The sequence below is a fragment of the Psammomys obesus genome, unplaced genomic scaffold (assembly GCF_907164565.1).
Source record: "Psammomys obesus unplaced genomic scaffold, mPsaObe1.curated_primary_1811, whole genome shotgun sequence".
Classification (NCBI taxonomy): domain Eukaryota; kingdom Metazoa; phylum Chordata; class Mammalia; order Rodentia; family Muridae; genus Psammomys; species Psammomys obesus.
The window spans coordinates 12302896-12330290 of NW_026596039.1; the positions used below are offsets into that span (position 1 = coordinate 12302896).

General features: G+C 42.2%; 1 protein-coding gene across 3 annotated transcripts; it reads right to left on the reverse strand.

Moving 5' to 3' along the window:
- Nucleotides 1-384: 384 nt before the first annotated feature.
- Nucleotides 385-27395, reverse strand: Bco2 (beta-carotene oxygenase 2). Of its 3 annotated transcripts, none has more exons than XM_055621769.1 (12): nt 27210-27395; nt 22206-22392; nt 15280-15491; nt 14808-14923; nt 13469-13571; nt 9377-9505; nt 7924-8084; nt 6742-6909; nt 3600-3737; nt 2832-3014; nt 2010-2120; nt 385-975 (listed from the first exon to the last, which is right to left on the reverse strand). In XM_055621769.1, exons 2-12 carry the CDS (start codon nt 22367-22369, stop codon nt 862-864), a joined length of 1599 nt encoding a protein of 532 aa, XP_055477744.1. In that variant the 5' UTR covers nt 22370-22392; nt 27210-27395; the 3' UTR covers nt 385-861. The 3 variants fall into 3 exon arrangements, with proteins under 3 accessions (XP_055477744.1, XP_055477742.1, XP_055477743.1); XM_055621767.1 differs by lacking the exon at nt 27210-27395 and adding an exon at nt 25638-25791; XM_055621768.1 differs by lacking the exons at nt 385-975; nt 2010-2120; nt 27210-27395 and adding exons at nt 2128-2666; nt 25638-25799.

Genomic DNA, 27395 nt, shown 5'->3' on the forward strand with positions numbered 1-27395 from the left:
CATGCATACTGCTTTTGCAGAGGACCTGAGTTTGATTCCCAGCACTATATCGATCTCCATGGGTACCTGTACTCACACACACTTGCCCACACATACAGTCACACAGAAAACACATACAAAATTTTAATTATATGAAGGGGCTGGAGATGAGGCTCAGTGATTAATAGCGCTTGTTTCTCTTACAGAGGTCCTGGGTTCAGTTCCCAGCACCTACACAGTGGTAGGTAGAACCATCTGTAACTCCAGTTCCAGGGGATCTGATGCTCCATTCTCACCTCCTCGGGCACCAGACATACATGTGGTACACATACATACATGCACGTATAACATTCATACACATAAACTAAATCTTTTAATTGTAACTCAAAACATATATGTTCATAATTACCTCAAAATTATGTTTTAATAGAAGTGAAAAGCCATACATCCAGGGTTTATTATCATTATTAGTTATTTTACCACTGCTACAAAACCAAGCCAAACCTCAACAGACAGAACAATTTAAGGAGGAAATGTTTTCTTGGCCCACAGTTTCAGGAGATTCAGCCTGCCCTAGCAGGTTGGCATGGTGGTGCACCCCATCAGTGACATGGGGTGAAGGCCATTCACAGTGAAGTGGACCAGGAAGCAGAGAGAGAACCTGGGCCTTCCAAGGCTGGTCCCTGGTGTCTGGGAGGCCTCACCCACTAAGGTTTCCACAGCCTCCCAAAATAGTGCCCCCAGCTGGGAACAAGCATTCAAAATATGAGTCCTTGGTGGTCAGGGTGGGGTCCAAACCACAATAGGTTTGGGGTGAGACCCACCATTTTCTCTCTTCTGTGCTCCCCTTGGAACCTGATCCCAGACCCTGTGGTTATGGCATCAGATGGGGACAAATGTGCCGTGGAACCCATAAGGCATCCGCACAGGTACTTCCGCTCGCCCCAGTTCTGCAAAGTTCTTGGCATCCAAGACAAGGAGAAAGTTACTTTCACTCTAGAAAAGGAAAACAACAGTGAGAGTCACTCTTCATCTGAGAATCCATCTCCACTGGCCAAGGAAGAAAGCGTGTCGTACTCATGTTCATATCTGTTCCTGGCACCTACTGCAAAGCCTCACCTAGCCACCCACTAAATGTATATTTGCTGCACTGGATGGAAACAGCAAGACTGAAGAAGTTCATACCCTAACGCAAAGAAATAAAGCTGTTCATGCCAATCCTCCTCGTAAGATGGCTTTGAGTCCAACAATATCTTTAGTTGGCTCTTTCCAGTCTTGTAAAGCACATAGGAATTCTTTCTCCCAAATTAGGAGCTGTACAAAGATCAGCATTGTAAGTCAGACTGAGATTTGTGTGGAGCTAGTTGTTAGAGTGCTGAGTGTCTGAAATAAGCTCCTAGCAGACATTACTAATTGATCACAGCACTATGGCATTTCTTTTCTTTTTTTTTTTTTTTTTTTTAAACTAAACCATTAAAAGGCGCAGCACCCCACACACAGGTGCCACTAATAATTGATCAAAGCTGGTCTTGCTGTAAGATTGCCCAGACAAGTCAATAAGTAGTATTATTGAGACAATTGCCAGAGCTCATGATACTGGACATTTTTAGGTCGGTTCACAGATGAGTGTATGAGCATCAGGCCAGAAGCCAGATGATTTGAACACTGGCTTTACCACTGTGAGATCAGACACAAGTCACCTGCGACTTCTTGAAAGTGACAAATTCCACATGAGTGAAATGCTATCCCATAGTTTTTAATAAATATCATAATATCTAAGAAAGTGCATCATATATAACAAGTACCTAAGGAAACATCATGTTGTTATGACTTTGCACATAGAACTTTAAAATGTGATAAAGTGTGGTCTGTGATTTGTTACAATGGGGAATGTTACACAGTAAAAAGGGGAAGAGGACAGAGAAGGTGCCATAAGGCATCAAAATAAATTATAAGCTTCAGCATTACAAATCACACTCCAACAAATTAGTGCTGCCCTTCTCTGACCAGTGACAGGTAAAGAAACTTACCTGGTTGGGGGTGATCACCACAGAGAGTATAACCCCACTATCTTCCTCATCAGCTCCTGGCACCGGAACAAAAATGGGCTCTGAGGGATAAAAGCCATCTTCTCTCCAAACCTGTGAGTTCCCCAGTACACACACAAAAGACATCTGATGAAAGGGGAGGGGTAGCTGGGAGGCATTCTAGAGCATTTGTCGCCCATGGCGTAAATGAGGCTGTCAACAGAATGCTCCAACCGTGAACACAAGCCCTGGCTTACTGCATTGAATACAGGCAGAAGAAACCTCTACTGTCTCTAGCTCACCGTCTAAAACATTTTCCCATCAACCTGAAATATAGGGGTCACTACAACCTTCGCCCTGCAGTTTCTCCAAAGATGACATCAATTTACCATTATTTCCCCAAGCTTTGGCTTTCCTTTAGATTTCCTTTGTTTAGGAGATCCATGACTCTCAAACTTAGGAAAACAGCTAAGCCATTGTAATATTAAAGAATCCAGAGACCTGGACTGCAGAGACGGCTCGGAGACAGCTCAGCAATAAGAACACTGGCTGGTCTTACAGAGGGCCTGTGTGTGATTCCCAACAGCCATGCAGCAGCTCACAATTTCCTGTAACCCCAGCTCCACGGGATCCAATGCCCTCTTCTGACCTCCAGAGCTCCTACATACATGTGATGCATAGAATACACTGAGCTTGCATGCATACACAAGACAGATATTCAAAATTTTTTGAGAAAGGTAATACATCTGAAAACTACCTTAAACAAAGCAGAAATTAATTCAAAGGGTAAAACAGGTCTTTGAAAAGACAAGAGATTTTCCTTACCGTCAGTGTCTTGTTCACCACGTCCACCTTAATCAGAGAGTCCCCCACCAAATGCCGAAAACCACAGCCGTAGAAGAAATTATACTTTTTGCCATTGACTCGGCCATAGTTGATCTGAGGAAATTCAATCCCTCCTTCCTCTTCCAGGTCCTGGTGGTGTAGATTTTCAGGAGAGCACCAGATCTAAGAGAGATCCCCCAAGGGTGTAAAGTGGCCGCTTCATTCTCTTTATCATCTTCTCTTAATTCTCTTTCCTTTTTTTAGTGCACAGGTACTCTACTCCGCAAGTTGTGACAGGAGTTGAGAACTAAAGTTTTGCGTCATCTAGCACACTATTCCCCTTTTCCTAGTGAGTGTCCATGCAGATGATGTGGTCAGGTGTTGTGACTAAGATGTCACGTGGCACAGGAGGTGGGGTGCTTCCTTATTCTGCTAAAAGTAAGGCATGTGTAGCTGAATTTCAGTAAAATCCCCATGGGAAAAGCAGTGTCATTGAAAGATGAGGCAGACGGGGTCAGTCTGAAAATCTCACACATTCTGCAACCACTGGCAAGTTGCATAGATCCGGCTCAAGACACAGAAAGTGTAGCTAAACACCATGTCCACCCCGCCTCCAGTTTCTGTGACTCTTGTGCAAACAAGTTTCCATGACCTCACCCAAGCTCAGCCAACGGTTACGAAACCTGCAGGGCACCAAACATTTGGAGAGCGGCCAAAGAGTAAAGTAATGTCACCAAATCCTCGGCCCAATGTCGGCCGGGAGCTTACCTCCCCATCACCCTGTTTCACGGCACTGGCTGAAGAATAGGACAGTGGGCTGAGGTTCTCTCCCTCAGGGGTATCCACACTGACATCTAAGGGCAAGACAAATCTTCGGGGGAAAGATTTTGCCATTGACTTATAGACCTGTTCAAAACAGAGAAATCAACAGATGGGGGGGGTGGAGAAGTCATCTCTAGGATAATTAACTAGTAACTTAAATTCAATCATTACTAGACTTGTACAAATAATTCCAATTCATTCATTTAATAAATATTTATTGAGTACCTACTGTACTAAATATTGCTTAGATGCTGAACATAAAATTTAGATTCTAGGGGTGGAATAGTAACTATAAAATTAAGAATTTATTAATTAGCATCAACTAAGCAAGTGATTAGTAGTCAACGGCCCCAAGGACTAGACAGTACCAAGAGAAGCCCCCTTTTCATGTTTGCTGATTCAGGAAAGGGCCAGCTTAGCAGCCTAGGGTTTGCTCAAACCCCACAGATTCTTGAGCAAGACCAACTTCCCAGACTGGCTCCTGGAAACTGAGTTCTTCTTAGACTGCTGTATCTGATAAGATGTGTGAGATCTTGAACGACACCGTGTAGCAATAAAGAGTTCATGACAACGCTGTGGTTTAAAAAGAGCACCTGGAGGCTAAAGATGTAGCTCAAAGGTACAGTGCCTGCCTAGAATGTAGAAGACCTAGGGCTTAATCTTCAGTGAAAGAGGAAAAACATTAATATCTAGGGGTCAAGAACTTCAGGACCTGCAGTTGGCTGTGTAGGCCTGAATGCCTATGTGCATGATCCCAGTAAGACACTGAACAGCCGTGTTGTGAACTTCCCAGGAATCTAACAGCTCACACATGGTGTCATGACTCCTTCTTTACATGTGTCCTGTGTAAGCATACTAGCAGAGACTTGCTGCAAGCTTGAGGCTGGCTTCATCCAGAACCTTCTTGGTTGTTTGGTTGTTTGGGTTCACTTTGCTGTTAAACTAAGCCTTGTGGGTCTTCCTTGTAAACTCTGATGCTTCGGGTGATCCCAGGAACTTCGAAATGGTCTGAATGCTAAGATGGTATTTCAGCAGAAGATGTAAAGAGAACATGCACGGTTCATGCAACCGCATGCTTTAAGTATGCTTTTGACCCTATGTCACTTCCGTCTCGCACAGAAATGTTTTCACTGGGGAAAACACAATGCTGTTCTTTATTTCAATTTTTCTGAAATTCCCAGAGGATTAGCGCTTTAAAATTTATCAACATTGTTTCCTTTTGTAAAACCTTAGCTAAACAAAAAGATATTTAAGGTTGGGTCTGGTGATGGGACTCAATTATTCTTTTGAGAAGAACTACAGAAAGAAAAATCTGGATAAAAATGCTTAAAATAGGTGTTTGGTGGCAATTATGAGCTAGAGAGGCCACAGAAGACAATGAGGCTGAGATTTAGGAGGGAAAGGAAACCCACAAATGAGTCAGGTGTTAGAGGCAACTCTTCCCCTGGGCAAGAAGCACAAAAACATTAGTCACTGAGAAACGTAAATCAAAACCACAAACACCATGCCACACCCAGTGGGATGGTTATTATTTTTAATAAAAACATTACTGAGGCTAGGTCAGTGGTTCAGTGGGCAAAGGCACTTGCTCTGCCAGGGTTTGTACTACCAGAGTCCATATAAAGCCAGGGTTAGAAGTTTGCATGGCACAAACATCTATTATGCCCCAGCATCTACTGGGAAATGAGGGGCAGAGACAGGCGGGTTCCCAGAAACTGTGGCTTTTCTACCAGGTAGCTAGGATTACAGGCCTGTACCATCAGGCCTACCTTAAACCTTTTTCTTTTGAGACAGAGTCTCACTACGTATCCTCAGCTGCCCTGGAACCCACTATATGAACAGACTGGCCCAGAACCCATAGAGACCCAGCAGTCTCTGCCTGCCAAGTGCTGAAATTAAAGGCATCAGTAGCCATATCTAGTTTAAACAGTTTTTTGTTTAAAAGAAGGAATCAGTGTACTTCATTACACTAATAAAATAAGGGATAAAAGCCATGGGATACTCTCAATAGTGAGGGGAAAATATGAAATGCTACATCTATCCATTATAAAAAATTCTTAGTAATATAGAAATAAAAAGAGAAGTCTTCTAATCTAACAAAATATACATTTAAAAAAAATCTAAGGCTGAATGTATTTGCATATGGCTGTAATCTAAGAACTTGGAAGACAAGGGCAATAGGGCCAGAGTTCGAGGGCAGTCTTGGCTATACAATGATTCCAAGGCTAACCTGTGCTTCGTGAGGCTTTGTCTCAAAAAGACATCTACTGATAATTTATGTTCACATGCAATCAGTGCACAACAACTTTGTCATATTCACCAAAACTGTAAGCTACCAAAATGTTCTTAAAATAGTTGAATGGATAGTCAGTTAGTTTAACCACACAAGACACTGTTGTTCAATAATAATAATAATAATAATAACAATAATAAAACTATCAAGACTCAATAAGACATGGAGGAACCATAATTGCATACTACTTAAAATAAAAGGAAAAGAGGGAGAAAGCCTGAACTGAGCATGGTGGGGCACAGCTATAATCATTCAAGAGGGCAAGGAAGGAAGATGCTGCATGTTCAAGGCCAGCCTGGACTACAGACTTTGTGAAACAGACAGACCATAGAGACAGCAGATCATTTAATACAATGGGTGAGCCTGTGGTAATAATGGATCATCAGATGTGGCAGATGTTTCACAACAATGCAAGATGTTAATGTTGGGCTGGTGAGATGATGATGGGGCAAAAACAGTTTGCTGCACAAGCCCAACAGCCTGAGTTCAGTTTCCAGCTCATGCACACACACCATACATATACATACATACAATAACAATAAATAAAAACATTTAAAATAGTAATGTTGAGGAAAGTAGGGAAAAGAAATACATGGGGAAACGCTCCATGCTTTCTGCTTGGTTTTTTGTTGTTGTTGTTGTTGTTGTTATTTAAACCTAAACTTATATTGCTCTACACAGACCATTAATTAACACAGAACAAGCAACAGAATTAAAAATCATCATTAACACCTGGCATGGTGCCGCTCCCCTGTAATCCCAGCACTCAGAAGGCAGAGGAGGTCAAATGTTTACCTGATCAAGCCCTTCCCCAGCTTTCCTGAGATTCTGTAGCTGGTAAACTTCTAGGCTGCTCCCATCATCCTGACAGCACAGATCAATCACAATACAGCCCTGGTCCTCAAAGGCATTGATTTGATGAAAGGTAACAAATGGCTTACTGGAATACACTCCTGCAAGAGGCTGTGGGACGCACAGACAACGGAGACCGACACTCAGTTCTCTCCTTTCTTTCCCTTCCCCTCCTTTCTGCCTCCTTTCAGAAGAACGTCTACAAAGCTCAAATTAGGAGGCAAGCCATGGTCAGTAGGGATAAAGAAAGAAATATCAGGATACGCACCCCCACTCATATGCTATGGTTGGGGACACGCACCTCATTTACATGCCATGGCCAGAGATATGCACCCCATTTACATGCTCTGGTCAGTAGGTATAAAAAAAATTAGAATATAAAAGCAAATATACTTTGATCTAAGCCTTGCTTGCTTAAGTCGTCTCACTTCATTCTAATCAGTGAACCGAGGCTGTTTGACACAAACCCATCTGTTGTTGTGACTAATTTAAAGGTCCTCCTGAAATGTGGCCTAAATGTTCTACAGGATAAATAGATCCTAGGCTCTAATTGCAAGATTAATAGAAAACACTGCCACTTACGATGCTTATTATAAATTGAGTAATTGAAAAATACACTCATTCCAATAATTTTGTAATGAAATGGGGGTACCTTAAATTTAGGATGTTGTCTTCTTAGAGAGAAACATAGACAAATACAATGGTGCTATTACTGATGGGGACCCTGAGGCGATATTCGGCCAACATGCATGGACTTCAGTGGGGACAGCACACCAAGAAGTCCCAGAAGCAGCTACGTTAAGCCGAGAAGTGTCATTGCAGAAGTGGCAAAGAGCCCTGATAAACTGCACCCCTCTGCACTATTGTGGCACGAGAGAACTCGTGATGACAGAGCCTCCTGTGCCCTTTCAGTTCAAGCCCTTGAAAAACATCCCCTACAGTTTCCCAACATACAGCGTCCACCGTGCTCATTAATAAACAGCCAGCCCAACCAGCAGAAGAATGTAACAGCCTTAATTAGGAACGCCTTTCAAAATAATGCCCAGCGAGGGTGAAAAATCAGCCCTGCGGAAATTCGCCTTCGGGCACAGACACTTTCGTTACACATAGGCTCAGATACTCAGCCTGTCCGGTGTGCTTATCCACCACATGGAATCGTGTGTTATACTGGGGCTCCCAGCTTATCCCGTCAGAAAAGGCCTTTCCCCGGATCTTAGAAGTGACAAATCTCCACAGCTTCATCTTTAGGGGCTGTTCGATGAAGATTACGTAGTTTTCTGTCATTCCTAAAAGGTTCCACGAAACAATAAAATGTTACTTGGCAAACTAGGAGTGAGCTGAAGTGTGTTCGTAAGGGGGCCTGCTGGCCTGAGCAAGCACCATCCAGAAATACCTAGCTGTTTGACAGCTCAGCTGAACATATTTCCTGTTTCTACACAGAAAAGAGAACTGCTAAGAACACTTGGGTTAATGCCTTAGTTGGTTTTTCCCCCATTTTAAATCATTTTGCTTTAAGGATAACAGAAAGCAAAACAATACTTAAGTGCCACTTATGCTCAGTGCATTTGGTCCTTGGTCCTCTTCCTGTACACGCTGGAGGTGAGGACCTAGGAATATTTTGGCTATCACGATATATAATACATAAAATAAGTGTTCTGAAGAAAGGCTAAAGCATCTCAAAAGTTAGCAAAACATCATCATCATTATTATTATTATTGGTGATGGTGGTGGTAGTGGTGGTGGTTTTTAAAGACAGGGTTTCTCTGTGTAGCCTTGGCTGTCTTGGACTTACTTTGTAGACCAGGCTGGCCTCAAACTCACAGGAATCTGCCTGCCTCTGCCTCCCAAGTGCTGGGATTAAAGGTGTGAGCCACCACATCTGGCACAAAACATTATTTTTAAAGGCTGAAACAATATGCAAAATATAAACATACACACACACACACACACACACACGCACGAAAGTCAAGACCTTTTCATGTGTGACTATTATTTTAGGACTTTAATATCGACTAAAATTTTTAATCACCAATTAACATTTCTAGTAACTACTTACATTAAGCAGACATGTCTCTTCAAGCAATCTGCAGGCTAGCATAAGGAGTACAAGACTAAACAGAGTAACTTAACTGGCATTGATATAATCCTGATCTCATTATCATGATTGTTGGGATCAGTAAGCAGGCACTTCTATGGCCAGCTCCAAGGGACCTAACCGGTTATCAGGCATTTGTGAAGACACCCTGACCACCTGGAACTACCTGCGCATGTCCTGGGTCACCCTATAAGAGAACTGGAGCCCTCCCCTTCCTCTCTCTCTTCCTCTCTCTTCCTTCCTTTTTCTCTTCCTTACTCTCTTACTCTCTCTCCTCCTCTCTCCCCCTTCCCCTAATAAACCTCCCACGTGGAACCGATCTCGTGGTGTGATTTGTGAACCCGAGTGTAACCTTCACATTCGCACGTTTCCTAACAATGATACTATTAGAAATGATCATCGTGGTATTTGCCGAAACTGATCTTCCTGATACAACAACATTAAGGCGGAGCCCAGTGCCGCCCGCCTCAGCTATAGACTCACCAAAGCTGTGGTAATAAGAGGGCTTCATCGCCTCCCTGGAAGCGATAGAACACAGCACCTGTGCTCCGTGAATCGTCTCCCCAGGCTCTCTCTTCTCCGGGGGAACCCGAATAACATTATAGCAAGAACCTGGAAAACAAAAATTTCTCCCTTTACCATTTTTACTTGCACTCTAGAATGAAATATAACCCTTGCCCTTGCGAGTACTTAGTGAGTGTGCCATAAATAGTTGTTGATGGATTAACTGATAGCACATGTTTATGTAGCTACTCGGTGAATGAATAAATACTTAGATAGCACTGGATTATCTTCCTGGTATTATATTTTGCAGTATAAGACATGATGAACTTGTACAATTGTGAAATGGAATTTCACAATCACTATTGTTCTTTAGGAACAAAATAACCACCATTTTTTTTTTTTCTTGGTTCGTTTATTCTGTGGCCAATTATATTCCAAACACTGTTCTTGCTGGGAGCCAAAGCTATCTACTGAAGCCAAAGTCAAAGCTATCTAGTGGAACCAAAGCTATCTACTGAAGCCTAAATCAATTAGTGAGTCAAAGCTATCTAGTGGAGACAAAAGGTGTTTACTAGGCCAAAGCCAAATAGTGTGCAAAGGTCATTTAGTGGAGACCTAAAGCTATTTAATGTAAGTTATCTAGGACCCTAACTCATGGGTGAGAGACTGTGAGGACAGCCGTTTGTTAGAGCATCCTTGAGAAAACATCCCTATGGTATCTTGCAGGTACCCTATTTAACCCATGAAAGCACTCTTCCTGGCTCCTGCAGCAACTAATTACCTTCTCCCTTTCCTGCCTTCTCCCTATATAAGTTGGGTAAAAATTTCTAATAAATGGAAGCTTTGATCAGACAAACAGACTTGGCTTCCTTCCTTGCGCTTCTCGTCCCTTTTCCCCATTCCTTCCACTCTCCTCCCTTAGGAATCCACGTTGAAGCCCCGCTGGTCAGGGCATGTTCTAAGTATTCTAAACACTATATCCCAAACTCTCCTATATAGCAGCACACAGAACAGATAAGATCTGTTCACCTCTAAAACTCAAATTCTAATAAAATATCTGAGCAAAAATGCATCTGATGGCAATATGAGCTGTAAATAAAACAAGCTAGGAAGAGGAACTATAGTGGTTGTGTATAGGTGTGCTTCGCTCTTTGCCATTCTGAATATCTGGAGGAAATACATCCTGGCAGAGAAAGTGCATATGCAGCCAGGAACCGTTTGTAGTGTTCAAATAATAATGAAGAGAGGCCAGTGTAGTCCTGTCTAATAACCAAGGAGGAGAATCTAAAAGCTAAGACTGGAGAGGTGGGTGGGGTTAAGAAGCCAACTGTGGCCACTATGTTGAGAACACAAGAAAGTAAGATAAAGGAATTATCAAAGAAACCAAGTAAAAGGTTAGTTCAACAATCTTGATTGTGAGAATGTGGTGGCCATGGAAGTAATGACATGAGGGGGAGGGGGAATGTGGTGGCCATGGAAGTAATGACATGAGGTGCTGGATTTTAAAGGTATTTTGAGGGCATTGCTGAGATGCATATTTTGATTAACTGGGTGTAGGTGTGAGAGAGAAACATGAAGAATAATGATTCCAAAGCTGCCATTAGCAATTAGAAGGCTGGAGTCACCATTTTGAGAAAGTTTAGAGAAAAGATTTTGAGAAAAGATCAAAAGGTTGGTTTTGTGGTGCCTGCTGACATCCTGATAAAAACGCTGAATGAGCAATAGATACAAATTACTGCAGGTGTCCAGAATGGAGAGGCAGGTTTTGAGAGACCCCACTACCTGCACAGGAAACATCATGTTCCGAACAGTGACAAAAATACAGACAAGAACGGTGATGGATTAATATGAAGAAAACAGTTTAAATATTAAAAACTAACTGGGTTGATAAAACATCCAAAGAATTTTTGCAATTTATAAAGAGGATCTTAAAATATCTGAAAAGCATGCAGAAAGGGGGGAGAGGGTGGGACTGGAGAAGAGGAGGGAGGGGCTTATGGGGGGATACAAAATGAATAAAGTGTAATTAATAAAAGTTAAAAAAATATCTGAAAAGGCTAAAACATCATTATGATTCTCACTTTAATTTCTAAATCCCCTTTCTACACTTTTTAGTTCTTGAAAGTAGACATTAATTGCAGACATTTAAAATTACATTCCGAATTAACATACTCCCCAAATGTATCCTAGGAATTCAGGCTCCCTGCACCTACATACACACTTAGTTCCAGTTCAAAACCAACTCACTGAACCAGATAATCAAATGAGAAAACAGAAGCATGTTTAGTGTTGGTTAGGATTAGAGTATAAAAGGATTCCCAGTGTTGGCAATTGGATTATTCAGTTCACTGAATTTAAACACTTACTCACTGAACTATTCTAGCTAGAGGACTCTGAAGGCATCTTGAAGGCATTCCGAAGGAGAGGCATCTAATACTCTGAGGAATGCGAAGAGGACCTGCCTTGCTCAGCACCTTGAATCGGATTCTGGCAGAGTCTCCAGGAAGTTGAGGTGAAGTAACAAGTGAGATTCAAAGGCTGCTTGTACCAAGCTCCCCTGGGTCCATAGTAAGGGTGCAGATTCTCCACCTCTTTTCAGTTCTGCTAAACCAGAATTCCTATAGATGGGTGGAGCCATGATCTACTCTGATAGCAAGCATTCTAGCTGATTCTTAGATGCATTAGGTCGAAATTGATGATCTAGTGACTCTTTTAGAATATATAACTAAAAATGATATTTTCCACATTACAAATATGTTTCAAAATAAAGTACTTGCTTAATAGAGTTAATAAGTGGATTTTATGATCAAAAAAGTGATGAGTGGAACAAAAGAAACAAACAAAAACCCTGCTGAGTCACTATATCCATTGAACTGTTTTGCCAAGAAGGCTCTCTACTGTTTCCTATAACGCTTTTTAAGAATCAACCCCTATCTGAGAGCAAAGAAAACAAGCTGGGTGGGAGATTACTCGAGAAACCCTATCTGAACCCAAGCCGGTAAAAAATAGACCTGGAGCATTCACCTTCCCGTACACTCATGTGTACAGACGTAAGCCTACAAGGGAGCAATCCATGAAGCCAGCTATTCACAAAGGCATATACCACAACCATAACACGGCCTCCTTGACTGTAGACAACAGGCTGACTCAAGACACATAGTCATAAATATCGAATACTCTCAACTAGGACACTCTTGCTCAGAAACATGTGTTCTCAAGTACAGAGTGGGGTTATATGCTCAGAGGAAGTGGAGGAAGAAATGGTGACTGGGTGGAGGCAGAATGTTAAGTAATATCAACATAGCCTTCTGGACTCAGTGATGTAAAATTAATAAGATAGCCCAACAGAGTGACTCACGGCAAGCCTTTGCGTGTAAAGTCAGGCCCAGTTTCGGGTCTGGCTACAGAGACCTGGAAAAAGGCTCAAGCAAATGACTTAAACATCCTGGGAGTTCACTGGCCTCATCTGTAGAGGTGATAATACAGCCTTCGAGAGTTTGTATGTACAGATTAAAGCAGAAATGCACAAAGAAATATGTTTATCCCTAGCCCACCCTAGGTATTTAACAAACATTCGCTGTAATCATTAGATATTGGAATGTTCTGGAGCATATCGGTAGCAGCTTTGGAAGTACGTAGATGACCAGCAAAGTAGCATGGGGTAGAGCTGTGAATGCCACCCGCTATGACCCTAACTTACTTTGTAGTTAGTTACGCCTGTGTGGTAGACATTGGGCCCTCCCTAATTGCCTTCTCTGTAGCATTTCACATCTCTTGCTTTTACAATATAGTATGTTCATATATTTAAAGTTCACATTCAAGAGGTACGTGCTAAAAATGCCTACAATGTCTATACTACCAAAATCACAATGGAACATAAAAAGACAAAGGAAATCAATCGTTAAGCAAGGGCACAAAAGAACCACAGAACACATATTTATATGTGCCTCTTTGGAGGCTGCTTCCTGAACCCCTCAAATGATGTTTCCTGTTTATGTTTTAAACGTAATGGAACTTTGGGAAACAGTTTACCCTTAATTATGTCTAAGAATACTTTAATCTTCACTTCACCTCTTGGTCCGTAGGTGTTCCCCATATTGTATGCAGTTCCATCTGGGTCGTAATGAGGGTGTGCAGTCGCCCCATTCACAGCAACGAACTTGCTCCAGTCCACCTGCAGGTTTGAGAATTATAACGATGCCAATATATCTTTATCATAACATAGACACGTGTCATCTATGTTGAAAGTATGATATAAGAAAGCTCTGAGAAATCTACATTATTTTTCCTGCTCAGGAGAAAGAAACAGATGAGAAACAAAACAATTAAAACCAGCAGCACTGCGGCCACCAGCAAAAAAAATATCTGTGTGGATTTGTCTAATATCACAACAAAGTTCAAAATAAGCATAGCAATTATAATCAAAAATAAAATTAAAATTTTAGTCTGAGGTGGTGGAACACACCTATAATCCCAGCACTTGGGAGACAGAGGTAGGAGGATCACAAGTACAAAGCCAACCTAAGGTACACAGAGAGTTCCAGGCCAAGGTGAGCTACAGAGCAAGACATGGCATCAAAAACAAAATTGTTCTGAAATTTTACTAATTAATGTGCCAGGGCAATATGGGTCTACTCAGTCTCTACTCTGAGAGTCATTGTGCTTTGTGATGTTAAAACTAAGGAAGGAGTTTGGGATTATCTTTAAGAAAAACTAACCCTCTTCTTCCATAAGGATTCTGGCACTTTGCCCAACGTTTGGCTATGAGACCTGGAAGGGATAGGAACTCCACAAGGAGAACAACAGAGCCAAAATACCTGGGCCCGGGTTGGGGGGAGGACTTGCAGAGACCAATACTCCAACCAAGGACCATGCATGGAGAGGAGGACCTAGAATCCCTGTTCAAAGAAAGCCCATAGGCAGCTCAGTTTCCAAGTGGGTTCCCTAGTAAGGGGAACAGAGACTGTCTCTGACATGAACTCAGTGGCTGGCTCTTTGATCATCTCCCCCTGAGGGGTGCAGCCTTGCCAGGCCACAGAGGAAGAAGATGCAGCTAGCCTTGATGAGACCTGATAGGCTAGGGTCAGATAAAAGGGGAGGAGGTCCTCCCCTATCAGGGGAGTAGAGAATGGGCATAGGCGGAGAAGAGGGAGGATGGGTGGGACTGGGAAAAGACAAGGGAGGGGACTACAGCAGGGATACAAAGTGAATAAACTGAAATAAATAAATAAATCAACCCCAGGACCCATTCTAATCCTGCCAGGGGGTGCTGGTAGCCTAAATTAATGGATGCCTTTGTATGTGTGAGGATGAGCCTCTGATTTCTTCTTTAGCTGCGGAGATTCTACAAGGTACTCTAACTAGAAAGAAAATTAGGAGCTATTTTATTCATTTTGGGCCTACACATTACCTTTTCCGTCCTTTCCAGAGCTTCAATGTCCACTTTATTCATAAAATTGGTCTCTGTGCTCAGGAAGTAATCACCCTTGTACTGTACGAAGTTGACGCTGGTGTTGTCAGTCATGGCTGAAATCAGGGAGCAGACACTGAGCACAGACACTGAGGGAAAAAATGCCCCCCCACACACACACACACAGTGTGGATTTTTCAAGGACTGGAGAAATGTCTCACAACTTAAGAGCGTATATTGCTCTTCCAGAAGACCTCAATTCTGTTCCTAGCACCCACATAGGGCAGCTCACAGCCATCTGTAACCCCAGCTCCAGGAGATTTGACACCGTCTTCTGGCCTCCACAAACACCCACCATCACAGATACATATACATAAATAAAAATATCTTTTTAAAATCTATATTTTTCAAGATTTCTATTTGTACAGATACTAATTTAATTAGAGATCACTGTATTTTAAGGGCTACTTACTGGGTTGCTCAAACCTTGACATGAAACGTTCAAAAATATTCTTGCATGGGTCAGGCAGGGCCAGTGTGCCAAATTCTGAGATCACAATTCTGTCCCCAGCACTGTTGGCCTTGTATGTGTCGCTCTGTAGAAACTTGCTCTTGTATTTCACTGTGCCCTTCTCCATTCTGAACTGGTGAAGCAAAGCCATTCCATCAAACCAATGATTGTATCTGCAAACGGGAGGAAAGAATAGAAATTCACTTATGAGTAAGGAAAGCATGGGTCATAATGAGGGGGCAGAGGGATATTTCTGCCATCGAAATAGAAAGATAGTAGAGGCATGTTTCCCCAGAACTCCCCAATCATGCAGAGAACTTGAAATTAAGGAACAACAGTGTTCTCAGTTCTCTGGGCTATAAAAGGGAAGAGCAACTTGCATCCTCCTGACCTCTACCCTATGACCCTTAACCCCTGTCAAAAATCTCACTTTCCAATGGGCTGAAGTAAAACCCTACAGTGGTGATCCCTGAGGTAATTATGCTGATTTTCCTATAGGTAAGAAGACAGAGAAAGCGTGGCATTTTCCAAATCAGAACAAGTTCTTAAAAAGAAGCCTTTGTCCTCATATCTTAAGTGCATCTGTTTACTATAATTTTTTTCAGTTTTATTCTTTGCATAATGGTTTGTCTTATGACTATACTAGAAATTGACTATTAAAGAGATGGAGCAGGGTTAGCAAGATGGTTCAATGGGTAAGGTGCTTGCCAACAAACAAGCAAGCACCTATTGACCTGAATACAATCCCCAAAAACCACAGGATGAAAGGAGAGAACAGACTCCTGAATGTTGTCCTCTGATCTCTACATATATGCGGTGGCACATGTGAAAATAAAAACTAAACTATGGAACACTAAAAACCTGTAAGAAAAAAAAAAATTGTAGCCTTGTTTCAAAATAAAAGTTGTCCTAGCCAGTGTGGCGATACATACGACGATCCCAGTGCTTTCTGGAGAGCTGGATACAGGAGGACTAGGAGTCTGAGGCTGCCCTGAGCTAAGGCCCTGCCTCAAATGCTTGATGTAGTCAGCACAGTCAAGGAAGGCTTATATCATTGTCTGAGAGCCGCTCCTGAAATCAGCTGCTCTCTGTTCACTTGGGCTCAAGTCGGCCTCATTCACAAGAGCCAACAGAAACCTCTACCAGCTGTAGAGGTCAGTGCTCGTTACCCCAAAATCTGCCACTCCAACACACCATTGTGAGCCTGAAACACTTGAAAGTCAGCAGCTTCAAGAGGAGCACTGTGACCCATTATCTTTCCAAAAGTGGGAGATAAAACCCTCTCATGAAAGATGGCCTCCCTCCCTGTATCACGAGGAAGGCAGGCATCTCTTTGCCTGGAGACAGGGAGTTGAGGCAAAAAGAAAACCTTGCTAAACAAACTCCCTTTGACAGTGACCTTCCCATGATTAACTGCCCTAGTTCCAACCCTTGTCACATTCTCACAATTTACTACTCTTGGTCCAGCTACTACCCAGGCATTAGTACTAAGAGATTTTTTGAGGATCTCTCTCTCTCTCTCACTCTCACTCTTTCTCCTCCCTCACCTGGATAAATATATATACAAGAATTATCAAGAACACACTGAAAATAATAATTATTAGTATGTCTCTGTGTGTGCATTGTTTGCTTGTTTGTAACAGGGTCTCACTACATAACCCAGGCTGGCCTTGAACTTGCTATGTAGAGAAAGCTAACTTCAAACTTGTGATCTCCCTGCTCCAGCCTCCCAAATACTCAGTTATAGGCCTGCACCGCACTTGGTGACTCTTCAATTTTCTTATATGAATTGTGGAAATCCATGTTTCAGCATAACATGCTCATGACATTGAGGCAGGAAGTTTGTTTTGAATTCAAGGCTAGTTCAGGCTACATAGCAAGACCACATCTCCAGCAAACAAAACAGCCAGAGCCAAATCCCTTTCCTAAATATTTAATCTGCTGCTGTCGTGAGCAATGCTTTTGTCACCAGCACGGTTCTACATCCTGTCACCTTCAATTTTCCTGTTGTGTTTAGTTGTCTTATTTATTTTGGTGTGTTGGGTTTCCTAACCTTTCTTCTCGGTGGGGGTGGGGAAACTTACTCCTTTACTTAGGGTCTGGCCCCTAAATCGATGCCTTTATTCTAACTGCATTTCTTACATTGAACATCTAGTTATTGCATAGCAGTGGAAACCCTGAACATCTTCCCTTGGTATAGAAAAAAAAAAACATTTTAGCAATTTCCACTTTAGCCTTACTACCTGAGCTTAAAGATACAGGCATGAAGAGAGAGATGAGATATTACATATTCATATGTATATGAAATCGTGTTAAGAAACTATCTGTTAAGTCAGATTTTCCTGTAACACTTTACAAGAAACAGATGGTAAATTTCAACAAAAAGGCTTCCCAGCCCCTATAAGAAAGTTCTATTTTTCCTGAGACCAATTAATAATATGACACAGGTACATTTCCTAATGATGAGCCAGCTTTGCTTTCTTGGACTTAATTCCACCTAAACTTCATGAATTTTTTTTGTAAAGTGATGTTAAACTGTACTTGTTAATAAACAATTTATCAGTGTCAAATTGTTCTTTTGTATATGTGTTTCTAAATATAATTAGTCTGAGATTTCCTTTCTTGCCCTGTCTTTATATACTGAAATAATGCTTCCTTCATAAAATCAGTTGGTACATTTCCTTCTATTTCTAGGGCCATAAAATAATTTATAAATCAATATCAGGATACCTCCTATGTGATTTTTTTGGTAGAATCATCTTTGAAATAATCTGAGACTTGTGCCTTAAAAAAAGAATATATTTTTAATAATTGTCTCTATTTCAGCTGCCAAAAAGTCAATCTACCTAAACATTCTACCTCTATCTAGTAATTCATATTCTCTAGAAAGTTATTCAGGGTTTTCAATTGTATTTGCATTGAGACCTACAAAATCCCTTACAGTATTTTTTTTCTGTTTTAATAGCTATTTCTTTGTTCTCTCTCATTTTTGTTTATCTATGCTTTCTCACTTTTTTTCCATTCTGTTATCTATTGGTTTGTGTACTTTGATTTTTCTCAACTTTCAATCTCTATGTAGGCCTCCATCCTCCCCTCTACCTACTGCATCCTGACCTCTAAAGTAACTCCTTATCAGCCTCTTGCAGCAGCTGGCTGGGGTGCTCTGCTGAGCTTGGTGCATGCATACCATTCAGTGAAGACAAAGCTCTGCAAATTACAATAAACGCAAGTATGTCTTAAAAATATCCTGAGAATGTCTCTTTCTCTTGGTCCCTGGCCTATTTCCAAAAACAGATGGAGAGGCGTGATGGAGTGTGATAGCCAGGCAAGCGGCTTCGTGTAGCTGACAGAAAAGCAGAAAGGTAGTCAATGGGAAGGAAGGAGGGGCAGGAGGCGGGGAAGAAAGGAAGGGATTAACCCTTACAGCACAGTGTTCACTTCTGTAAAGTGAAATGAGTTCTGTGGATGGGTGTAATGGTGGCGGCACCCCAGGTTGGACAAACTCAAGGCTACTGAACTGTACCCTTGTAAGTAGTTAAGACAGCAAGCTTACGGGAAAAAAAAAAATGCATTGCTCAATTTTTAAAAGGTAATAAGCCCTGGAATATCAAGTCATTAAAAATACTGATCATCCCTATTTTGTAGCAACATAAAGTTACGGTCATGTGAATTTTTAAGTGTGTATGTGTGTCTGTCTGGAGGTCAAAGAACAGCTTGCTGGAGTTGGTTCTCTCCTTTGGCCATGTGGGTTGTGCTCAGCTCATCAGGCTCGTTGGTGAACACTTTTACACATTGAGCTGTCTTGCTGCTGTGATAGCACAAATTTTTAAAAAGCAAAACAAAAAAAAAATTTCCTAGTGATGATTGCAATTCTTATTGAATTTGTTTTTTATTTATTTTATTTTATGTGTATTAGAACTTTTGTTTTCATGAATGTATGTGCAGCACATGCATGCCTAATGCCCAGGGAGGTCAGAACAGGGCATCAGATGCCCTGGAACTGGAGTTACAGATGGTTGTAAGTTACCATGTGGGTGCTGGAACTTGAACACAAGTCCTCTGCAATAGCAACACGTGCCCTAACCACTGAGCCATCTCTCCAGACTGCAATTCTTAAAAAAGAAGTCTGTTGCAATACTGGAGAAGACTGGCAGAGAGTAACATGAAATTGATAAAAGAGGACATGTCGGGTAGTACATGCCCACCCCCACCTCACCCCAATAACTTTGCTATAGTTCAACTTTTTTCATACAATAATTTTCCAACATTAAAAAAAAGTTAAAAAGCAGGTTACATCCTAGCCATAGGCATTTCTTCTCATCATTCCATACCCCTCTTATACACCCAAAGAAATGATATCCTAAAGACCCCATTGAGTTTTCACCCATTGTATCTACTTATTGAGTGCTAGCTAGGTACAATTCAAGATATTGGGAGCATCTGGATATATTAGGAAGCATCTCTGCCCTTGTGGAAGTTACAGCCTAGTGGAGGAACACAGCTGACATACATCACCGAGGAAAAACAAACAAGGCTGGAGAGATGGCCCAGCAGTTAATAGTTCTGGTTGTGGCCCCATCTACTGCAAGAACAAAGACCGTTCTCAGCAATCAGACTGCCAACACCCCAGAAAATGTCAGCATCACTGTGAAGGGGCTCACAGTCATTGAGGCCCCAGGGAACCCTGCGGAGGGACTTCAATCACCTCAGTGTAGAGCTGAGTCATCCTGGGAAGAAAAAGAAGAGGCTCTGGGCTGACAAATGGTGGGGTAACAGAAAGGAACTGGCCACTGTCAGAACCATCTGCAGTCACATGATCAAGGGTGGTTCCCTGGGCTTCCGCTACAAGATGAGGTCTGTGTATGCTCACTTCCCCATCAATGTGGTTATCCAGGAAAATGGGTCTTTGGTTTAAATCCGAAATTTTGGGAGTGAAAAATACATTCTGCAGGATTCGGATGAGGGCAGGTGTTCCTTGTTCTATCTCTCAAGCCCAGAAGGATGAATTAATCCTTGAAGGAAATGATATTGAACTTGTCTCAAATTCAGTGGCTCTGATTCAGCAAGCCACAACATTAAAAACAAGGATATCGGAAAGTTTTTGGATGGTATCTATGTGTCTGAAAAGAGAAGTGTGCAGCAGGCTGATGAATAAGACCTAAGTTACCCTGCTCCAGAAACAAGATCTTGAATTATAAGTTTGATTTGGGGTGTCTTTTGGAGCAATAAAAGACATATATTGAAAAAAATTATTCTTGTTGCTCTTACAGAGGACAAGTGTTCAGCTCCCTGAACCCGCATGGTGACTCACAATTATCCATAACTCCAGTTTCTGGGGATCCATACGCCCTCTTATGATCTCTGCAGGCACCAGGCATATACATGATACATATACCTACACTCATGCAATATAAAACATATAAAATCCTCATACAAATAAAATAAATGATTAATAGGTAATTTTTTTAAAACAAACAAACAAAGGAAATGGGCACTAGTCACAATACTTCTATGTAGGAAACTGGCAAGGGAATCAACCCTGGTGTTTTCAGAATGCGAAGTCACAGAAAAGATTGAGGGAACGGCCAACCAATGCCTGGCCCAATCTGAGACCGCCCCCTGGGAGAGAGCCACCCCTCACACTATTAATGATACTCCGTTATGTTTGCAGACAGGAGCCTGGCATAGCTGTCCTCTGAGAGGCTCCACCCAGCAGTGGAACTAAACAGATGCTGAGACTCACAGGCAAACATTGGGTGGTGCTCAGGGAGCCTTGGAAGAGTGCAGAGGGTGGGGGTGAGGGACAGAAGGACCCAGAGGGGACAAAGACCAACAGAGCCAACTAACCGGGGCCCAGGGGTGCTTATGGAGACTGAAGCACCAACCAAGGGCAATGCATGGACTTCACCTGGGCCCTGCACATATGTAGCCGCTAGCTGATAGGAAGCTTAGTTTTCATGTGGGTTCCCTAGTAAGGAAAGCAAGAGCCATCTCTTACATGGACTCTGCTGCCTGCTTTCTGATCACTTCCCTCTGGCAGGGCTGCCTGGCCCAGCCACAGTAGAAGAGGATGCACTCAGTCCTGATGGGACTTGGTGTGCTGGGATGAGTTGGTAGTGGGGTGGGCCTTTCCTTTTCTAAGGAATAGGAGAGGGGAAATAGAGGGAAGAAGGAGGGAAGGTGCGGCAGGCGGAGGGGAGAGAGGTGGAAGGGGCCTACAATTGGGATGTAAAGCGAACAAATAAAAATAAATAAAAATTCACAGGACAAGTCAAAGGAAGAAAAAGAAACCCTCCCTTACCAGTGGGCTTGGGGAGGGGCATGCATGGAGAAGGGGGAGAAAAGGAGGGATTGGGAGGGGAGGAGAGAGGGAACTAGAGGGGGGATACAAAGTAAATAAAGTGTAATTAAAATTAAAAAAGAAAATAAAACAAAACTAAATAAATAAGCAAATAAATAAATAGATGAACAAAACAAAAATCAGTTCTGGGAAATTAGGGAGGAAAGGTAAGAAAGCATCAATGCCAAGATACAAAGAAAAATATGAGGAAGGGAAAGAGATCATTGTGACTGGGAGGTTCGGGTGGTAGAGAAAGAGGTAGGAGGTGAAGCCATGCCCTTTTTTCAGGACCTTGTGGTGAAATACCTCAGTAGTCTCACAGAAAATCTTGCATGGTTCCCTTGGGGCAGAACCCAAAGAGAACTTCAAATTCACAATTTGTGCTGGGAGTGAGGGGGCAAAATAGTTTTAAAAATACTTTGTTGTCCTTCTCTAGGCAACATTTACCCTGTCTGAAGCCAAAGGCAGCAGACACCTCAGAGAGGAGAGTTGAATGTATGCTCTAGAGACTCAAAAGCCCAAATTGTTGTCCAAAATCCAGGCTTACTCATCCTTTCCAAACTCGAACTTCCCAGGTCCTACTCGAAGCAGGTAGCCATTGAGCCACTCAGGAATGTGTCCTCGGACTTGCGCGCAGACAGTGTTTAGAGTCTCCTCCACTGTGGTCAGCAGCGGGGCAATACACGGCAGGCTCTGCTGTGGTCCCAACATGGTGCTACAAGTCCCCACACGCACTGGGAAAGAGAAGCAAAAAGCACACACACACACACACACACACACACACACACACATAAACAAGCAGACACACAGGCATGCACACATAGAGACATACACACATAAACAAGCATGCACACACATACACACACACACACACACACACACACATTGTTACAGGATCTCCTGTTAATATGCTCATTTCCCCAAATTTCTCTCTTTTCTTTTTCATTCTCAAGGTACCAACATGGATTCTCCATTCTGGACCATAACAATTTTTAGCCACAAGAGCAATCCTATCCTATAATCAGGAGCAGAACAACATTCCTGTTATTTCATGCTTGGAGACAGTGATGCACTAATTCAGAGAGGTGTGGTCAAATACAACTTTAGTTACAACAAAGCTACTTGTAACTTTGACTACAATTCTTTACATCACCGAAGTTATCAATGGTACAGGATCTAGATTAGAAAAATTAACAGATAAACTTACCCAATTTATGTTATGGTATATGATCCGATTTCTTTGAAATATTAAATTTTGAGCACATGTGACCTTTTACTTTCCTAACTATAACCATTCAGTCGGGCCCAGCTTTGTTTTTCCAAATAATATTCATTCCATTCTGAATGCCCTTCCCAAAGCCTCCCCCTAAGAAAATGATAGCTGGGAATGTAGATCAGTGGTAAAGTGCCTCCCCAACATGCACGAGGCTCTGTGTTATATTCCAACACCGAAAAATAAAACAAAGCAAGACAAGAAGAATGTTGGACAGTTGCGGTGGCACACAACTGTAATCCCAGCACTCAAAAAGTAAAAATGGAGAATATAAGGGGCCAGCCTGGGCTACCAAGTAAGATCCTGTCTCTTAGGGAAAGGAGAGCAGAGAGAAGTGGGAGGATCAGAAGGTAGTTCAGTCAGGAAGTTGTTTGCTATGCAACCCCAACGCCCACATAAAGAACAACAACATTACTTCACTCTGGTTGCAGCATCAAGCCTCGTTATCCTAACACTGGGTCAGTGGAGGATTCCACAGGTTGTTGGCCAGCCCATCTAGCCTAGCTGTGATCAGCTTCAAAAAACAAAGGCGGAAGGAAATTGAGAAAGACTACTATCAACCTCTCACCTCAACATATGTACACAGAGAGAGAGAGAGAGAGAGAGAGAGAGGAAAAAATCGACCTATTGTTCAAAGTCTAACTCAAATGTTAGACCTTGTCTTCCTTTAAAGAGAATGGCTAGAGTGCCTAGGTTCAAATCTTAAGTCTCTTCCAACAGTTTTCAACCTCTCTGTGCTTTTTCCCCAAAATGTTTAGTGTTATTTAACTTTTATTGATCAATACCATAGATGCACTACGGATTTTCTTTCTTTGAATTATTTCGGTTTTCCAACAAAGAGCCAGACACTGATGAGACACTGAAAAGCCTCCAAACGCAACAAGAGGAACTCGTTGCATAGCGGGTCAAATGAGTCATTTCAGCATTGTGTCCCTGTCCAGTCTGAAGACAATTTTCAAAAGAAGTATGACCCATTACTCTCTGTTAAAAGAGCTGACATAGAAATGCCTAGACTCCACTCCGTACCTAATATTACATAGTCTCTGGGGTGGTGCCAGCAAGCAGACTAAAAGATGAGGAGTTTTAGAAGTATTAAGAAAATGCTTTGAAAAAAAAGTAAAAAGAAATCTAGACTTTTCTTACTCTCCCCAGTGGTGAATTTATCAGATTCTCCTCTTACATTAAAATTCCCTGATACCATAAGATAGGATAAACATACTAAAATCTGTACACCTAAAGAAGATAAACAAGAAAGAGGACCAGGGATAAGATGATCAATCCTCACCTAGAAAGACAAAGGGGATGGACATTGGAAGGAGGAGAAAACAAGTAACAGGACAGGAGGCTACCACAGAAGGCACCTGAAAGGCTCTACATAGCAGTGTATCAAAGCAGATGATGAGACCCATAACCAAGCCTTCAGCAGAGTGCAGGGAATCATATGAAGGAAAGAGGAGTTAGTATGACCTAGAGGGGACAGGAGCCCCACAAGGTCCAAATATATCTGGGCACAGGGGTCTTCTCTGAGACTGTTTTTCCAACTAAGGACCATGCCTGGATATAACCTATAACCCCTGCTCAGACATAGCCTATGGTAGCTCAGTATCCAAGTGAGTTCCCTAATAAGGGGGACAGGAGTTGTTTCTGACATGAACAAAGACTAGCTCATTGAGCTTCCCCTCCCTCCCCCACCCCCACCCCTAAGGGAGGAGCAGCCTTGCTAGGCCACAGATAAGGACATTGCAGCCATCATGAAGATACCTGATAAGCTAGGGTCAGATGGAAGGAGAGGAGGATCTCCCCTCCCCGTGGACTCAGAAGGGGACAGGGAGGAGATGAGGGAGGGGAGGATTGGGAGGGAAAGAGGGAGAGGGCTACAGCTGGGATATAAGTGAATGTATAAAATTATTTAAAAATAAAAAAATATTTTTAAAAAATTCCCTGATAAAAAGTAGGGTTAGCTATTTTAAATAGAGTTAAACTGAACAACCCAACTAGATACCATGAATGGGAAGTGTTTCACGTTGTATGTCTTTTTGCTGTGCGCATGCCTGTTACCCTCAGAATTCAGAAGAGGGTGTTGGATTCCCTGGGACTGAAGTTAAAGATGGTTGTGAGCCACCATGTATATGCTGGGAATCAAACCCAAATCATCTGGAGCAGCAGCCAGTGTTCTTAACCACTAAGCCATCTCTCTGGCCCCTTCATTTTAGATTATATTTACATATCTGTATGCTCTATACTCCACAATACTGAAAATCTTATATTCTTCAAACTTTTTGTAGTACTTGATATGGCTGCCACCATCTCCTTACACTTGTTTCCACTCTTGGCTTGGAAGACAAGCTACTCTAGAGTTAATTGCTGTTTTACCTTTGCTGCCCTCTGACTATGCTTCTTTCCATCAGTTTCTTTATTCATTAGCTGGAAACCTTAGGCAAACACCTTAACTTCATGAAACCTCAAGTTTTTCCAAGATAAAATAAGGATTGAGAGAGCTTAATGATTCCTGCTTATATCTATCATCATAGTTAAATATAATGATACTTTGCAAATGTTAACCTCCTCCTCTGATCCTTTCCCTTTTATTGCCCACAAATATCAAGGTATAACCTTGGACCTTTACTCTTTAATTTCAACATTCTGCATTAGTAATCTCATCTTGGCTCTTAAATTCTCCAGTTATGTCTTAGATGTGGCTCTCACCTCTTTTATCTTCTCTCTGCATCAGCTCTTCCACCAGCAAACTTCTCACTTCAGTCTCTCTTTGGGCACAGAATTCATCTTGTTCACTCCCCTTATAACACAGTTCTGACCACAGTGGCACAGGCCAGTAGGGGAAATTTTTTAAAAAGATGACTTCCATGGCTTATGCATAAATAAAGTTGCTCATGTAGAATTTTGAGCCTGGGAAATTTATGCATAAGCCATGGAAGTCATCTTTTTAAAAAACCAGGCTCAAAATTCTACATGAGCAACTTTATTTTCACCAATCTTTCCTCCCTTGTATACAGTTTTTTGCCATCCTAAGCCCATCTTCCTCAGCACTGAGGCCTCAGCTTCTCTTTCCTACATGTCACTTCCTTCTTACTGCTTGACTCAGGCCCTTGACTTTTAACTAGATTACAGCCTCCCAACTGGAGAAGATGGAAAGAAAAACAGGGATGAATGAAGCTTCTTCTTCACACCAGTACTTCCTACTTAGTGAGTTCCTTGAGTCCCTTGGCTGTCTTAAGGGTTAAAGGCCTAAAATAATTGCCTCCAGCTCTAAATAGCTCATCAGGAATTCAGATTCTCATTTATCTGAATGAGCAGGGAAGATGATTTTCCACCAGTGCAATAATATTAAGAAGGAAGAGAAATACCATTACTAAATTAAATTTCCTACTTATAAAAATCTGCCTGCATCATTTATTCCTCCATAACGCACAAACTACTTATCCTTGTTGAAACTACCTGCCCAGGCACTTGAAGGCCTTGTATGGGCTCAGCCCACCTTACCGTTCACTCCAGCCTAACTGTACATATCCTCAGTCTCTTCTCAAGACCATTCTTCACCTAGAATATTCCCCATGTCTTTCAGATGGAATTTGCATGTATAACTTAACCTGTCAGCCTCGGTGTCTGGGTCACCTGCTTCCTAAGCGCCACATTCCCGTTTCCCCACTGCTGCTTCAGATAGCTTTCCTGTGCTCCTCTTCTTGCTATCTGGTGTGATGAGTGCACTTCACAACCTCTCCTAGCAGTACTCCTTGAATACAAAGTCTAGCTAGCCCTCCCTCTGCAGCACCAAGTGATTAGACAACTTTATCATTTCCTGTGCATATCGGTGCAATTTCTGGCAGTTCTGTATCAACCAATTACTGAAAATAAATTCTTGAAGTACTAGCTATAATAGAGAGCTACAAAATAAAACCCATAGGGTTTGAAACCATTTCTCAGAATGCAAATAGGAAAACCAAACCTTTACATCATAATGCAAAGCAGTGGTTTTGGTTGGGAAAAGTCAGAATAGAGAAAAACCCTTCCTATGAGGTATGCAAGAGAAATCTCTAGACTGAATCCTGCCCCAGTGCGTCACATTGAGTGAAAACAATGCTGTGGTTGGTAAACCAAGCCTTCTTTCACTTCTCCCCTGTGGAGTGCTGCCTGCATCACACAGAGAGAGAAGCTTCAGAAGCCTGCCATAATCTTCAGGAGCCAGGCACAGCAAGCAGTCCAACTGCAGACTGGTAAGAAGTGGGCCAGGGAAGAAAGAGGACGGGGGTGGTTCCCTACCTGGAAGCCGTGCACTGCCACAGAAAGGACCTCCACTGCAGTGGCAGGAAGGCTGCTGAGGAAACGGAGTTGAAAAATATGACTTAACTCAGTTCAAGGCAGCAGGTCTCACGAGTTCCAAATCCGCAGCCACTGGCCTTAAGTAAACAATGAGCCTGGGTTGTGCCTGGATCTGTGACAAAAATG